The sequence below is a fragment of the Gopherus evgoodei genome, chromosome 3, assembly GCF_007399415.2.
Source record: "Gopherus evgoodei ecotype Sinaloan lineage chromosome 3, rGopEvg1_v1.p, whole genome shotgun sequence".
Lineage (NCBI taxonomy): Eukaryota > Metazoa > Chordata > Testudines > Testudinidae > Gopherus > Gopherus evgoodei.
This window is the reverse complement of record NC_044324.1, coordinates 72285887-72301871: the sequence shown is the minus strand read 5'-3', so window position 1 is coordinate 72301871 and position 15985 is coordinate 72285887. Positions and strand designations below refer to the sequence as shown.

The window sequence follows — 15985 nt, the reverse complement described above, 5'->3', positions numbered from 1 at the left end:
ATCTAGAGATTAGTTTCAAGATGGACTAGTTGGCCAAATCTCCACTGCATCAATGTATGATACAGAAAAGATGAGTCAATGTGTAGCGCTCCAAATACATGCATAAGAAAATATGTAGTCTATTTCTATATACTTCTCAAAGAAGTTACTTAGGTTGCTTGAGACCTGGTAGATTTGGCTGTGGGTTTATATTAGCATAGTGGGTTTATATTAGCATAGTTTAATGCAGCCTGTATTCCAATTAGAAAGTCTGAGTTGAATGAACTCTATTTCACACCTCTCTCTTATCTGCTATTGGTCAACTTCGTCTGCGTCCTCCATTTTGATGTTTTCTAAGAGAGAATCATCATCAGCGCCATTTTGGATTTTTAACTATCATTAATTATTACTTATCTAAAGCCTTAATTCTAAAACTAACTACTGTTTTATGCAAGTTAAAGCATTATGATACTATCACGCCCATTGTTATGTAAATTTGGAGAGGTGATTTTCATGATGTTTATAAACCCTCCCTGTTTTCCTCTGCATATCTCTGTCCTAGGTGCAGCAAGCTTATTTATTTATTTTTTCAGAGCAGCTAAAAGCGAAATCTCCTGTTTCACATCAGATGTCGTAAAGATTAATGAAAGCTTGTAAAGCACTTTGAACATGTAGAGCACTATAAAAGTGCTAAGCATTATTAATCATTATTCAGATCAAAATAACCTCCAGTTTATATTTGGACTAGATTTTGAAAGGCCCAAGACAGAAGCAGAGGAGCATGACAGGAAGTAGAAAAGGCAGGCCATGCAGCTCGGTTTGCCAGAGCTAGGGAAGGAGACAGACAACTCCAGCCCACTGCAGAACTCCAGAACTGAACCTGTGCTGTGCAGTGCTCTGCCTGGAGACCGACCCTGGAGAGGAGTTGCCAAGACTGCCATCTGCAATGTCCAGAGGAGACAGTGGACCCTTTGACTACGGGGAATCCCCTGCCCAGACTGTGGTAGGAAGTGGCCCAGGGAAACTAGACTTTAGTCCGGTTTTATTGCCGGAGCACAAGTCAGTGTGTTTCAGTGGGATCCCGGCTGACCCAGTGGTGGAACCATTTGCCACTATTAGGCCTCAGGGCTGGGCCCCGGTCCCCCTACCTTCTGCTACCAAACCCACTCCTGAGGTGATGGCCTATCACCCCTTGGCCAATAGGCCTGTGATTTGCTTGTAATGGGCCCCAGACTGGAGACTGTGGGCTGCCTTACCCAAGAGGCTTAGGCAAAGCCTGTTTCTTGCTCTCCCCACCCAGAGGGTCAGGGCCCCTGTGTCAGCCCCTGCCCAAGCGCCAAGGCTTTGGCTAAGGACCACTTATGCTTACCACTCTGCTCGCCAGAAGGTCAGAACCACAGACTGTTAATTGACTGTTTGTTGCCTGACACAGTGACACACAGTGGCATGCCTTTGAGCCTGAGCCCAAGGGACCACTACAGGGATCGGCAACCTTCGGCACATGGCCCATCAGGGTAATCCGCTGGCAGGCTGTGAGACATTTTTTTTATGGCACGCAGCTTTCCGCAGCTCCTGTTGGCCAGGAACGGTGAACTGCGGTAACTGGGAGCTGCGGGGTGTGTGTGTGTGTGTGTGTGTGTGTGCCAGCAAACAGTCAGTCAATGTAAACAAAAAGTCTTGCAGCCCACCAGCGGATTACCCTGATGAGCTGTGTGCCTAAGGTTGCCAACCCCTGGACCACACAATAGAATCCCCACCGAAAAGGAGACTGACCTAATACTATTTTTAGTAATGGAAATTATGCCACTGTCTCCTAGAAGCTTTCCAACTAAATGACATAAAGAGCATGAAAATAGTGGCCGCTCATACACAGGTCTTCTCCAACTGAGAGCACACAAGAAGATACTGATCAGAATACTAATTTTATATTCCAAGCATATATATCTCCTCTATAAAGAGCTCAGGGATAAGCATTAAAAGGCATTAAACTATTGCCTCAAGTGACATTAAACTGAGAAACTTTAGACCCTGAAATTCATGCTTTACACTTTTGCATTGGAGTATTATTTTATATCCTTCCCAAGCTTTAAAAGATTTTTCCACATCTTGAATTTTTATAAAGTTCACAGAATATCAGGGGCTTTGAATGTTGAACGCAGTCTTACCAATTAACCACTAGAATCTTATAGATGTAGATTTCTTCATAGTGAAAGTTTGAGATAATCTATAGAACCCATAAGAGCCATGCTAACAACATCTAAAGGGTGGTCCAAGGATGCTCAAAGAGGATCACTGAACAATGAAGCAAGTATACCAGCCAGGACAGAGTATATTTTGTTTTAGCATTCAAATATCTATAATTTTATTTCAGTATGCTACTTTAAACTGCTCGTTTCATTTCCATACTCACAGTCAAATCCCATTACTACATTCCTACAGCATGCAACAGCCCCATGGCATATCTTAAACAAGACTTACTGACCTGAGTCCCCCAGGCAACCAGTGTAACATCACTTCCCTCTTGCAGTATCTCAGCTTGAGACAATGGAATGTAGTATGGTTCCACAGGAACTTGTTCCACTGAATAAATAAAAGTTTACAAAGGAAGCAACAAAGATTAGATTCTCTTACTATGCAGTATTTGACCAAGAAAATGTACTTTTTTGAAAATCAAGACAGATAATCTTTAATGTACTTATTAATACTGTATTGGAAACAATAAGCCCAGATTCATGTGAGGTAGTAACATCATGTATCCCAATCTGTGTCAGAGTACAAATTATGTTTGACAATGATACTGTTATTTGTTCATCACAGTGCTCCATGCTTCATATCCAATAATCTTTAAAAAAAAATGCACACCACTGATACTCAGTAACAATACCCTAATCATCACTAAACCAAAAGACAGTATGTAAACAAAGTATACATGGTTGTGTGGTGTTTTAAGTTTTAGCCTAATATTGCGAAATGTGTAGAAGCAGGGCTTACGTTAGAAGCAAGTAAAAAACAGCAAAATAGTTAGTGTAACCTAGCCTTGAGATAACGGTGTGTAAAAAAAATACTGAAATAAATAGCAAATAGCCTAAATAAAATGCAGATGTTTGTAATTAATGCACGTCACAAAAAGGTATAAATGCTTGTGTAATTTTGCTTGTACTTTGAAGAAACTGAGGCAGAGATGCTCTCTGTCAGCTGTGTTCTTCCCTTGCAATTGCATGTCCTGAATAAAGCTGTCTCTGATTTTGTTGCTTCCAACCTAAAAGTGAAGTTCGTTTCTTCCACAATATTTGGTGCCGTGTGACTCGGATGTCTATGCCCAGCTGAGGTAGTGACTGCTACTACGGACCATCCCCCCTTCAAACCCCAGGCACCAACTTGGAGGTAAGAGACCTTTTGAAATCTCTATTGAGGTATCGGAGGAAGACTGAACGTGGGCCATTTGTCCCTTTGGGCTCATGCCATGTGAACCTTTTCTTATGCAACAAGATCAGATGCAGAACAGGGTTGGGGAATTGGTTGCCCCATGTAAGGTTAGTGATCTGCTTTGTCTCTAACACTTAAATGGCTGCATTTAAACTCTCTTTTTCTTTTTCTGTTTCCACAAACTTTTAGCTGTCACCTGGGAAAGCCTCTTCCCAATTAATGGTTCAGCTATTGTTCCCTGACTTCCTTAAAATTATAGATATCTCCTTCATTGTCCATAATCACATATTAAAATAGGGGTAAAAAAAGAAGTGTTTCAGAGAGGTTTAAGAAGTTTGCTCAGTACTCATTTTCATATGCTTCTATCTTAAAAGCCAGAATACACCAATATTATCAGCCTATCCAAAGGGGACTTTGAGGGCAAAGAAAATGCTACCTAACAAACATTTTAAAATTATCTAAAATAGGATTTCTATATAGATCATGTCAGGATTGTAAGATCAATCTCAGGGCTTTCTACAACTAGAAGTAAATGCTGGAATATTCCACTGTAAAGATGGGATCACCTTTCCAAAAATCTACATCTCCTATTTCTAAGCTTGGATCACGAAACAGAAAACCTTAATAATACCACTAGTACAAGACTAAAGATTGCCGGCCTTTTTCCTTAGTCTAGTGTATGATGAAGGTGAAATTGTACTCTTGGTGGGTTGATTTTAAAAATAAGAAATGACAACTGCTTGAAGGAGAGTTATTCAAATGATTGCTTCCATACACTGCACTAGTAAAATGCCTCTGTCATATTCTGAAGGGATCACTTAGACATGAGAATATGCTTCAGTTTCTATGCCTTTTCAAATTCTTGGTTTTTCTTCGGAGACTCAATAAAAGTACACATTATGAAGCCAACTTTCCAACCAGGATTTAGATAAAAGCAACCAACTTATTTCCTAAAGGTCTTATCTGCTACCTGAAAAGTTCTCTCTACCTGTCCCCACTCCCCAAACACAAAATGAAGCGCTGATCCTGCAAGCAGCTCTGCATGGGCAGACCTGGCAGATGTGGCAGCTCTGAACAGGTAGACTACTTCTCCTCAGAACAATGGGGAACCTGGAAGGTAGAATGTGACTCTCAAAGCCTGGTCTGCTTCAGGAGGAATACACCACCATACTATTTCTTGCTCCGTGTTCAGGGCAAAGAAAAGACTGAGCCCTCAGCAAATACATTATTTAAAAAAAAAATTGCAATCATTGACTATATTTCAAACAAATTTTCTTCTATTTGATCTGCTCTAGAGGTAAAACGTCATTCTAAAAAATAAATTAAATTGAAAGTTGATTGATAATGTTAGATTAAACTACAGAAAACAATGAAAAGGACATAACTGTTAGATTCCTTAAAGGTGAAGGGTTCTTCATTCAGCTTTAGAGTGTCTTATTCCCACTTCTGCTCTTGGATTTCCCAAGCAGCAGATGTTACTGACCAATCTGATTATTCAAATTCAGCTTCTGACCCATTTCCCTGAAATCAGAACAGGTTCAGGTTTTGTTCCATTTCTAGTTTGCACAGGGCTTGGAAAATGTACATGTAAAATATAAATGACTATCACGTTTAAAAATCCCATTGTCATATTTACAAGCACTCACGCACTATAAGGTCTGATCCTGTGAAGACTTACCCACATGCTTAACTTTATCTAAGTGGTTCACAGGGCATTAAGTTAGGCACATGCTTATGTCTACACAGGGTTGGGGCATTGTGCTCTTTACCTTTAATGGCAGCTTTAGTAAGGGAATATATATGAGTCAGTATGACAAATATTACTATTTAGCTCTTTGCTTCAAGCTGTGAAGTGGCATAAATTCTATCTTCAACATATCTGAACCAAGCACTTCCATGCACCACATAATCAACAAGATAAGAACTCACCTCTGATCAGAGGCACCGACTTTTAGTTATCCCTGGGGGTGCTCCACCAGTTCTGCCTAAGGCCTCGTCCCACTCCACCCTTTCCCCCAAGGTGTCACCCTCGCTCTGCCTCTTCTCATCCCCGCCCCATGGCCTCCCGGAGGCCCCTGCCCAGTCACTGCTGTCTGCCCTCCCCCAAGCCACTCCTTGAGTCACCAAACAGCTGCTCAGTAGCACCACCAATCAGCTATGGCTGGTGGATGCTGAGCACCCACTAGTTTTTTCCATAAGTGCTCCAGCCCCGGAACACCCACACAGTGGCTCCTATGTCTCTGATTACTATATTTGTCAAATCTTTTATAGCCATACATGAATAAATCATGCTAGCACAACCTAATTTCCTTCTTGGATAGGGTTACCAATCTATTGGATACAGGGGAAGCAGTAGATGTGAAATAAATTGATTTTACTAAGGCTTTTGACACAGTCCCATTGACATTCTCATCAGCAAACCAGGGACCAGTGGTTCTCAAAGTGTGGGGCACACCTCACTCGGGAAGTGCAGAGGAACATTTGGGAGGGCATGCGGCAGGGAGGGTGGGCCATGCTTCCAGCCCTGCTCCACCCCCAGTCTTTCTCCGCCTCTAGGCCTAACTCCTCCCCTATCCCTGCCTTCAGTCTAAATTCTACTGCTGAGGAAGCCTTGGCTGTGCAGTAATGGAGTGGGAACATGGCAGATTCTGTACTGGGGAAGTGGGGGGCCGCAACTGGGAAAGTTTGAGCACCACTGGTTTGGATGAAATTGCTATAAGGTAGGTGCACAACATGTTGTAAAACCATACTCAGAGTAATTATCAAAAGTTTGCTGTCAAATTAGGAGGATATACCTAGTGGAATCCTGTAAGGATGTGTCCTGCGTCTGGTGCTATTCAACATTTTCATTAATGACTTGGGAAATGGAGTGGAAAGTATGCGTATACATTTTGCAGATGACAGTGTCACAAGCTGTCTGAAGTGTCTCAGGAGCATGAGTACCCACCTCAGGGCAGACTGTTAAGAAGAAGGGCACAAATCCGCAACTGGCTATAAATTCTATACTAAGATTTCATTAAACGAGTACAAGTGTAAACTCTTCAGGCACTACAATAACCTAACCATGGAGTCAGAGACAGTCTCCTTGGGTAGTCTGGTCTATCTTGCCACCTACGCAAGCTTGCCTTGGTGAGAGATGGACCCTTACACCAAAAATCACAACAATATTCAGTCACTTATCCCAGATCAACTTCACTTTACACCAAAGACAACGCTTATAGCTAATCCTATAATAAACTATCTAAAGATTTATTAACTAAGGGCACGTCTATACTACCCGCCGAATCGGCAGGTAGTGTTCGATACATCGGGGATCAATTTATCGCGTCTCATCTAGACGTGATAACTCGATCCCCAAATAGATGCCCTGTACTCCACCTCGGCAGGAGGAGTCACCGCTGTGAGGACGGCCAGGTAAGTCAAACTAAGATACTTCAACTTCAGCTACGCAAATAGTGTAACTGACGTTGCGTATCTTAGTTCGAACTCCCTCCGCTAGTGCAGCCCAGGCCTTAGGAAAAGTTATTTACAAGGTTAAAGTAGGCATACAAATACGCAAATGTGTTACAGTCTTAGGTTCTAAAAGGTGATAGAACCTGCAGTAATATGCAAGTTCTATATGTCCTTTAGGGCAAACCCAGGCCAAGCACTGGGGATCTTTTGCTCATGCTTATTAATTCTTGCCCTTTAGAGTCCAAGAGGCTTAAAGATCCAGTTTCTTCTTGTTAGGGATATTTATTCCCTTCCCTCCAGAGTTCAAGCTGATAGGATGAGTTCACACATACATCTCCTCTTCAAGGAAGGGGGAAGAATGCAATTAACAAAGCTTTTGTTTCACAACAGCTCATTTGGTTTCAGTGGGCCTTCTTCGTGGGCAGGACCTAACACTTTCTATAGGAAGCCACTGTTTTACATTAATTAATGCTTCCTGCCTGTTTGATGACTTACACAATTAAGAACATTACAATACAAACACTTAATATCACCTTATAACATGGGGCACAGTGAGATTAATACATGCAGCACCCTACAGGCATTTCATAAGGTCTAAACACTCTAAACACATTTTTATAACTCTAATACCTATTTTAACAATACTAACACAGAGGTGAGCAAGACTGGCTCCAGCTATGTATTTTTTAGTGTTCAGTTGAGGCCTAGGGGCCTTGGCATGAGCTGCCACGTGGTCTGCAGTGTCACAGATGCTAAGCTGGAAAGAGTTGCAAGCCCTTTGGAGGACAGGAGTGGAATTCAAAATGACCTTGACAAACTGGAGAAGTGATCTGAAATCAACAAGATAAGATTCAATAAAGATAAGTGTAAAGTATTACTCTGAGTATGTTTAGACTAGAGAAAGGAAGACGCGGCAGGAGGACGGAACCTGATAGTTGTCAAATATGCTGCGGGCTTATCATAACCTAGTCCCAGATTTGGACCTTAGCATCCAAAATATGGGGGTTAGCATGAAAACCTCCAAGCTTAGTTACCAGCTTGGACCTGGTAAAGCTGCCACCACCCAAAAAATTAGAGTGTTTTGGGGCACTCTGGTCCCCCCAAAAACCTTCCCTGGGGACCCCAAGACCCAAATCCCTTGAGTCTCACAACAAAGGAAAATAAACCTTTTCCCTTCCCCCCTCCAGATGTTCCTGGAGAGATACACAGAAGCAAACTCCGTGAATCTAAACAGAGGGAGTCCACCCTCTCTATTTCCAGTCCTGGAAACACAAGCACTTCCCTCTTCACCCAGAGGGAATGCAAAGTCAGGCTAGTAAATCTAACACACACAGATTTCCCCCTGACTTCTTCCTCCCACCAGTTCCCTGGTGAGCTGCAGACTCAATTCCCTGGAGTTCCCCACTAAAGAAAAACTCCAACAGGTCTTAAAAGAAAGCTTTATATAAAAAGAAAGAAAAATAAATAAAAATGGTCTCTCTGTATTAAGGTGACAAATACAGGGTCATTTGCTTAAAAGAATATTGAATAAACAGCCTTATTCAAAAAGAACACAATTCAAAGCACTCCAGCAACTATAGACATGTAAATACAAAACAACAAACCATCTTTGTACTCACAACTTGGAAACAGAAGATTAGAAAGCAGGAAATAGAAAAATCCTTCCCATAGCTGAGAGGGACAGGCAGAAGACCAAGAACAAAGGACTCAGACACAAAAAACCCTCCACCCAGATTTGAAAAAGTCTTGTTTCCTGATTGGTCCTCTGGTCAGGTGTTTCAGATTACTTCTTTCCAGGTGTAAGAGACATTAACCCTTAGCTATCTGTTTATGACAGGGCTGTGATCAAAAGAGGACTATGATTAATTGCTCTCCATGTTCACTGAAGGTAGGACAAGAAAAAGACGGTCACTCACCTTTGTAACTGTTGTTCTTCGAGATGTGTTGCTCATATCCATTCCAATGAGGTGTGCGCGCGCGCGTGCACGTTCGTCGGAGACTTTTTACCCTAGCAACACTCGGTGGGCCAGCAGGTCGCCCCTTGGGGTGGCGCCGGTATGGCGCCTGATATATACCCCTGCTGGCCCGCCCGCTCCTCAGTTCCTTCTTGCCGGCTACTCCGACAGTGGGGAAGGAGGGCGGGTGTGGAATGGATATGAGCCACACATCTCGAAGAACAACAGTTACAAAGGTGAGTAACCGTCTTTTCTTCTTCAAGTGCTTGCTCATATCCATTCCAATTAGGTGATTCCCAAGCCTTACCTAGGCGGTGGGGTCGGAGCGAGACGTTGCGGACTGTAAAACCGCTGCGCCGAAAGCGGCGTCGTCTCTAGCCTGCTGGACCAGTGCATAGTGTGATGCAAAGGTGTGTACAGAAGACCAGGTGGCTGCGCAGCAAATTTCCTGTACGGGGACATGGGCCAAAAACACGGTAGATGAAGCTTGAGCCCTGGTAGAATGGGCGATAAGAGGCCCCGCAGGAACGTGGGCCAAGTCGTAACATGCCCGGATGCAGGACGTCACCCAGGATGCGATACGCTGGGAGGAGATTGCCATGCCCCTCATGTGCTCCGCCACTGCCACAAACAATTTCGGTGAACGGTGGAAGGGTTTGGTCCTCTCAATGTAGAAAGCGAGAGCCCTTCGGACATCTAAGGAATGGAGCTGTTGCTCTCGTCGGGATGAATGCGGCTTTGGGTAAAAGACTGGCAGGAAGACGTCCTGGTTAACATGAAAGGCGGAGACGACCTTAGGGACGAACGCCGGGTGCGGTCGCAGCTGTACCTTGTCCTTATGGAATACAATATAGGGAGGGTCCACGGTCAGAGCCCGAAGCTCCGAGACTCATCTAGCCGAAGTGATAGCGACTAGGAAGGCCATTTTCCAGGACAGGTACAGCAGCGAGCATGTGGCTAAAGGTTCAAAGGGGGGCGCCATGAGCCTGGTCAAGACAAGGTTCAGTTCCCAAGTAGGGGTAGGCCGTTTGACGTGAGGATACAGTCGCTCCAAACCCTTTGACACCATGAGGTGGGAAAAAACGGACTTGCCAGCCTCGCCTGGATGGAAGGTGGATATAGCCGCGAGGTGAACGCATACAGAGGAGATCGCCAGTCCCTGCTGCTTGAGAGACCACACGTAGTCCAGGATAGTGGGGACTAGTACGGAGTGTGGGGTGTGGCCGTGCTGGTTGCACCAGCAGCAGAAGCGCTTCCATTTCGCGAGGTAGGTTGAACGCGTGGAAGGCTTCCTGCTGCCCAGCAACACTTGTTGTACTGCTGTAGAACAGCGCAACTCGGACTGGCTTAACCAGCCAGGAGCCATGCAGTCAGATGGAGGGAGTAGATCCGGATGGTGCATCCTGCCGAAAACCTGCGTGATCAGATCCGGCCAAGGAGGTAGGGTAATTGGGTCCGTCAGGGACAGGTCGAGCAGCATGGCGTACCAGGGCTGCCGTGGCCAAGCCGGAACGATCAGGATGAGGTGGGCTCTGTCTCTCCGGACGTTGATCAGGACTCGGTGGACGAGAGGGAAAGGTGGAAAAGCGTAACAAAGACGTCCCTTCCACGGAATGAGGAACGTGTCCGACAGGGAGCCCGGGGAGCGACCCTGTAGGGAGCAGAACACCTGGCATTTCCTGTTTGATCTGGAGGCGAACAGGTCTATTCGGGGAAACCTCACCTCCGGAAAACCGAATAAAGGACGTCCGGACGGATGGACCATTCGTGGGATAGAAAGGACCTGCTCAGGTGATCCGCGAGGGTGTTCCGCACTCCCGGGAGTAAGGAGGCCACTAGGTGAATACAGTGGGCTATATAAAAGTCCCACAGGCGTATTGCTTCCTGACACAGCAGGGAGGACCGAGTCCCGCCCTGCTTGTTGATGTAATACATGGCCATTGTGTTGTCCGTGAACACCGCAACATCGATTCCACCGACCATTATAGGCTCCCTCGGCTGGTGGACGATGTCCTCCCAAGTCCAGGAGGACATCGTCCACCAACCGAGGGAGCCTATAATGGTCGGTGGAATCAATATGATTGTGTCTATGGCGTCCCTGCCTGGTCGATAGACCAACGCGAGCCAGGCCTGCAGCGGGAGCATGCGGAGTCTTGCATGCTTCGTGACGAAGGTGCATGCGGCCATGTGCCCCAGGAGAGCGAGGCAAGTTCGAGCAGACGAGGTCGGAAAGGCTTGTAGACCTTTGACCAGGGAAACTATGGCTTGGAACCGGTGCAGGGGGTTGTCGCAAGGTTGTAGTCCAGCAATGCCCCGATGAACTCTATCCTCTGTGTAGGCACCAGAGTGGACTTGTCTGGGTTGATGGTCAAGCCTAGACTCGCAAACAGCTCCCTGATGATGGCGACGTGGCCGACCACCTGTGCCTCCGAAGTGCCTCGGATAAGCCAGTCGTCGAGGTAAGGGAAGACGTGGATACGACGATGACGTAGGGAAGCAGCGATGACTGCCATACATTTGGTGAATACCCGAGGGGCCGAGGAGAGACCAAAGGGGAGGACAGTGAATTGGTAGTGATCCTGATTTACCACAAAGCGTAGATACCGCCTGTGCGGAGGAAAAATCACAATGTGGAAGTATGCGTCCTTCATGTCGAGAGTGGCGTACCAATCTCCGGGATCCAGGGAGGGAATGATGGTTCCTAAGGATACCATGCGGAACTTGAACTTTTTGATGAATTTGTTCAGTCCTCGCAGGTCCAGGATGGGCCGAAGGCCCCCTTTTGACTTGGGGATTAAGAAATACCGGGAATAAAACCCCTTGCCCCTTAACTCCTTCGGCACCTCCTCTATAGCTCCGATGAGCAGGAGCTTGCGAACCTCCTGGACGATAAGTTGCTCGTGAGAGGGGTCCCTGAAGAGGGACGAGGAGGGAGGATGGGAGGGGGGTGGCGAAATAAACTGAAGACGATATCCAAACTCCACGGTGCGCAGGACCCAACGATCCAAGGTCAGTTGGGACCACGCTGGCAGGAAGGGGCGGAGGCAGTTGAAAAAATGAAGAGGATCCAAGGAAGGGATTGGTAAGCTGCTCTCGGGCGCACTCTCAAAAGTTTGCCTTGGGTCCCTGCGGTGGTTTGTCAGAGCCAGAATTGTTACCCCTTTGAGGACCCGACTGTCGTCTTCGGTTCGGCCGGCCTCGCCTCCGGGTAAAGTCCTGTCTGGGGCGAGGCGGGGGGTAAGGGCGCTGAGGGTGTGGGCGGAATGGTCTTCTCTGAGTCTGGGGTGTGTGCAATCCCAGCGAATGCATGATAACCCGGTTATCCTTCAGGCTCTGTAGCCTGGGATCTGTTTTCTCCGAGAAAAGACCCTGCCCGTCGAATGGCAGGTCTTGGATCGTGTACTGTAACTCCGGCGGTAGTCCGGAAGCCTGCAGCCACGATATCCGACGCATGACTACACCCGACGCCAGCGTTCTCGCTGCCGAATCTACGGCATCTAAGGACGCTTGCAGTGTGGTTCTAGCAACCCTCTTCCCCTCTTCCAGGAGAGCTGAAAATTCCTGGCGTGAGTCCTGGGGAATTAGCTCTGTAAACTTGCCGACAGCCTCCCAGGTGTTGTGGCTGTATCGGCTCAGGAGGGCCTGCTGGTTCGCCACACGGAGCTGAAGGCCTCCCGCACAGTAAATCTTGCGGCCCAGCAAGTCCATGCGCCTGGCTTCTCTGGATTTTGGCGCAGGAGCTTGCTGGCTGTGGCGCTCCCGCTCGTTGACTGATTGTACCATCAACGAGCAGGGGACGGGGTGTATGTAGAGGTACTCATACCCCTTGGATGGTACCATATATTTTCTTTCCACTCCGTGGGCTGTGGGTGGAATGGAGGCCGGAGACTGCCATATGGTGTCTGCCTTCGCCTGGATGGATTTGATGAAGGGGAGGGCCACCCTGGTCGGTGTTTCTGCGGAGAGTATGCTGACCACTGGTCCTCTACTTCAGGGACTTCCTCTACAGGAAGGTTTATATTTTGGGCAACGCGCCGCAGAAGGTCCTGATGTGCGCAGAGATCAAACGGCGGGGGCCCTGATGAAGATGTGCCCGCTACCGCCTCATCTGGGGACGAGGAAGAAGATAACCCAGGGAAGAGTGTTTCCTGTATGGAAGCCTCGTCCTGAGGGACCTCTGTCTCTGTGGCATCCTGCTGTGCCAGGGGATGCGCAGGGTCTTCCTCCATACCCGAGGTGGGAGGCCGGCTGACTGTGGCCTCTGGTGCACGGTGCTCCGAGTGGCTGGAGCGTGCTGGGCCCAATGGTTCGCCCTGGGCTTGGTGGTATGCCCAGGGCGTCCGAAAGGACCATTGCAGTGGTCCATGGTCCGGGTGGGCCTGCACATCAGAACCCCCGTAGGAGGCCCTGTCCACATGTGAAGAGGCAGACGAGTGACGTGAAGGCCACGGAGGAGCTGTCGATGACTGTGCCAGGCCCCTGCGCATACAGATTTCGTCTCTGCGCGGTACCGGCGAGCAGTACCGGGAGTCATGGAGGTACCTCGATTGGGACCGGGATCTGCTACCAGCTCGGTGACAGGAGGTCGACCGGTGCCGTGTGCTGCCGTGCCGGGAACGGCTTCGGTAGCAACATGGGTGCCGCGATCTGGACCGATGCCGGGAGTAGTACGACGGCGACCGGGATCTTGATCGGTGCCGCGAGTACGACCGGTGCCGCGGGGAGCGGCCCCGGGATTGCGAGCAGCGTCTGGATCTTGATCGGCGCCGCTGAGAGTATTCCCTCGATCTGGATCGGGACCGATGCTCGGTAGCGCCCGGCGAACATGGGCGCACCATGGTGGGCTTGCCCATCGACTAGATAACTCACATTGGCGGTGCCGGGGGTTGGGGCGGCTCGGGCTCTGTCAGGGCGATGAGGTCGCGTGCCACGGAGAAGGTCTCCGGCGTGGAAGGCGCGACGAGCTCAACCGCAGGTCGTGCTGGGGAGCTAAGAGGCACCGGACTCAACGGCTCCTGCGAAGCTGGAGTCGACGGTGCGACGACGCTCGGTGCCGCGGCGGATGACGGTGCCGGGCGGTCCGATTTGGAAGCACGCTCCGACTGCGGTGCAGTTGTAGGCGCCACAGGAGTCCTGTGCTTCTTGCTCCTCGGGGAGAGGGAGCAGTGCCGGCTGGGGTACCGGGCCGGTGCTGGGCGGGAAAGCGAAGCCTTTGTCGGTGCCGGGCGGTCCGGAGCAGAGGAGACGCTTGGTCCCGGTGCCGGAGTCGGTGCTGAAGATGGGGGAGTCAGCGCTGCCTCCATCAAGAGCTGCTTTAAGTGACTGTCCCGCTCTTTCTTTGTCCGGGGCTTATACACCTTGCAGATCCGGCACTTGTCCGCAAGGTGGGACTCGCCTAGGCACCTCAGACAGGAGTCGTGCGGATCTCCTGTGGGCATCGGCTGATGACAGGCCGCACAAGGCTTGAAGCCCAGTGAACCCCGATCCTCTCTAACTATCTACAGAACTACAATTTACTAAATTTAACACTAACTATAACTCTAACTACGATGAAAGAACTATATACACGATACTACACAAGAGTGAAACGCTAGGGAGGTGGAGAACAGCTAGCCGTGCTCCACAGTTCCAACGACCGACACGGGCGGTAAGAAGGAACTGAGGAGCGGGCGGGCCAGCAAGGGTATATATCAGGCGCCACTCCAGGAGGCGACCTGCTGGCCCACCGAGTGTTGCTAGGGTAAAAAGTCTCCGACGAACGCGCGCGCACACCTAATTGGAATGGATATGAGCAAGCACTCGAAGAAGAATAATCAGCTTCATCTGCAGCAAGGGAGATTTAAGTTAGATGTTAAAAATATTTTCCTAATTAAAAGGATAGTTTAGCAACAGAATAGGCTACCAGGAAAAGCCATGGAATCCCAAACATGGTGGTTTTAAGCACATGTTAGACAAGCAACTGTCAGGGATACTAGATAGTCGGTCTTGCCTCAGCACAGGCAGATGGACTAGGTGACCTCTCAAATTCCCTTCCATCCCTACATTTCTATGATTCTATGTTTGCGTTTGAAACCACTATGAAGATTTCATGTTATTTGTTGATGCACCAATTCAGAAGATATAACACCATTATTCATCCAAAGTAGTGAGGATGCTTGAAAACAGCACTTCAAGAGAGACTGAACTACACAGTTATCTTTTAGTCACATACAGAATATAGCCAAAATCCTTACTTTCAAATTTAGGGTCAAGATGAGTCAGATAAATGGAGCTACATGAGCTTACCGGGAAAAAGGCTTTGACCCTTCATTTGTTTTAAAACACAACATTGGATTTCTGAGACATTCAGGGTTTTCAAAGCCTTTTGCACCATTCACTATTTAATTGTCAAACAAGGCCATGTCCCTCAGTACCTGTGTCACTTAAAATATTTCTTTTCTTTTGGCAGTTACTAAATTTATTAACTTTTGGCAGTTAATAAATGTATCTTATTGTTTTATCTTAATCAGCATGTTTGGATTAAAATGCAAGGGAAACTCCATTTGGAATAACAAGGCTGGTGCATATCATTGTCCATAGATGAAATGACAGATTTTAGATAAGCCTGCATTGTTCAACAGTGTGCTGAGCAGTACAAGACGGACATTTCTGAGGGAGAGTCTGGGACTACAGAGCTTGCTGGTGTTGCTCTGTGGTTTAATTCATGAGTGGCTAGCTAGTAGCACTTAAGATTGTATAAGCGGGAGCAAGTTACATGCTGGAAACTGTGTGTTAACTGGACAGGAGTGGCTGTTCTCACAGTAAAGCAGTGAAAGAAGCAGCCTATGGTTGGAGAACTGGGGGACACAGCTGTTCAACAGTCCAGACTGTACCCTGGGTAATGTCACAAGCACTGAACTAGAAGTTACACATCTCAGTAAAATGAACTTGAGATATTGTCTCATACAAGAGCTAAACAGTTCACATTTAAACAAAGAACATTTCTAAACATAAGCAGCATCTTTCCCTCCCCCTCAGTCCCATCTTCAAGCATTAAAACTTAAGAGACTGGAATCTTTCAAGAAGGAATTTTCCAGCTGTGTGGGTTACCAGACCATCTGTTTACCTCTGTATTTATATAGCCATGAAGATGGAGAAATAGTAGCAAGAGAAATACTGGTCTCTCTCGAGTC

The 15985-nt window shown here is 47.5% G+C and overlaps 1 protein-coding gene across 2 annotated transcripts in view; it reads right to left on the bottom strand.

The window, feature by feature from the left end:
* Positions 1–15985, bottom strand: part of BCKDHB (branched chain keto acid dehydrogenase E1 subunit beta) — a 264232-nt gene that overhangs the window by 162865 nt on the left and 85382 nt on the right. For both annotated transcript variants that reach the window (XM_030555804.1, XM_030555805.1), the window contains one exon: positions 2462–2559. In XM_030555804.1, the coding sequence (XP_030411664.1) occupies positions 2462–2559 (98 nt within the window). The remainder of the gene's footprint in view (positions 1–2461; positions 2560–15985) is intronic.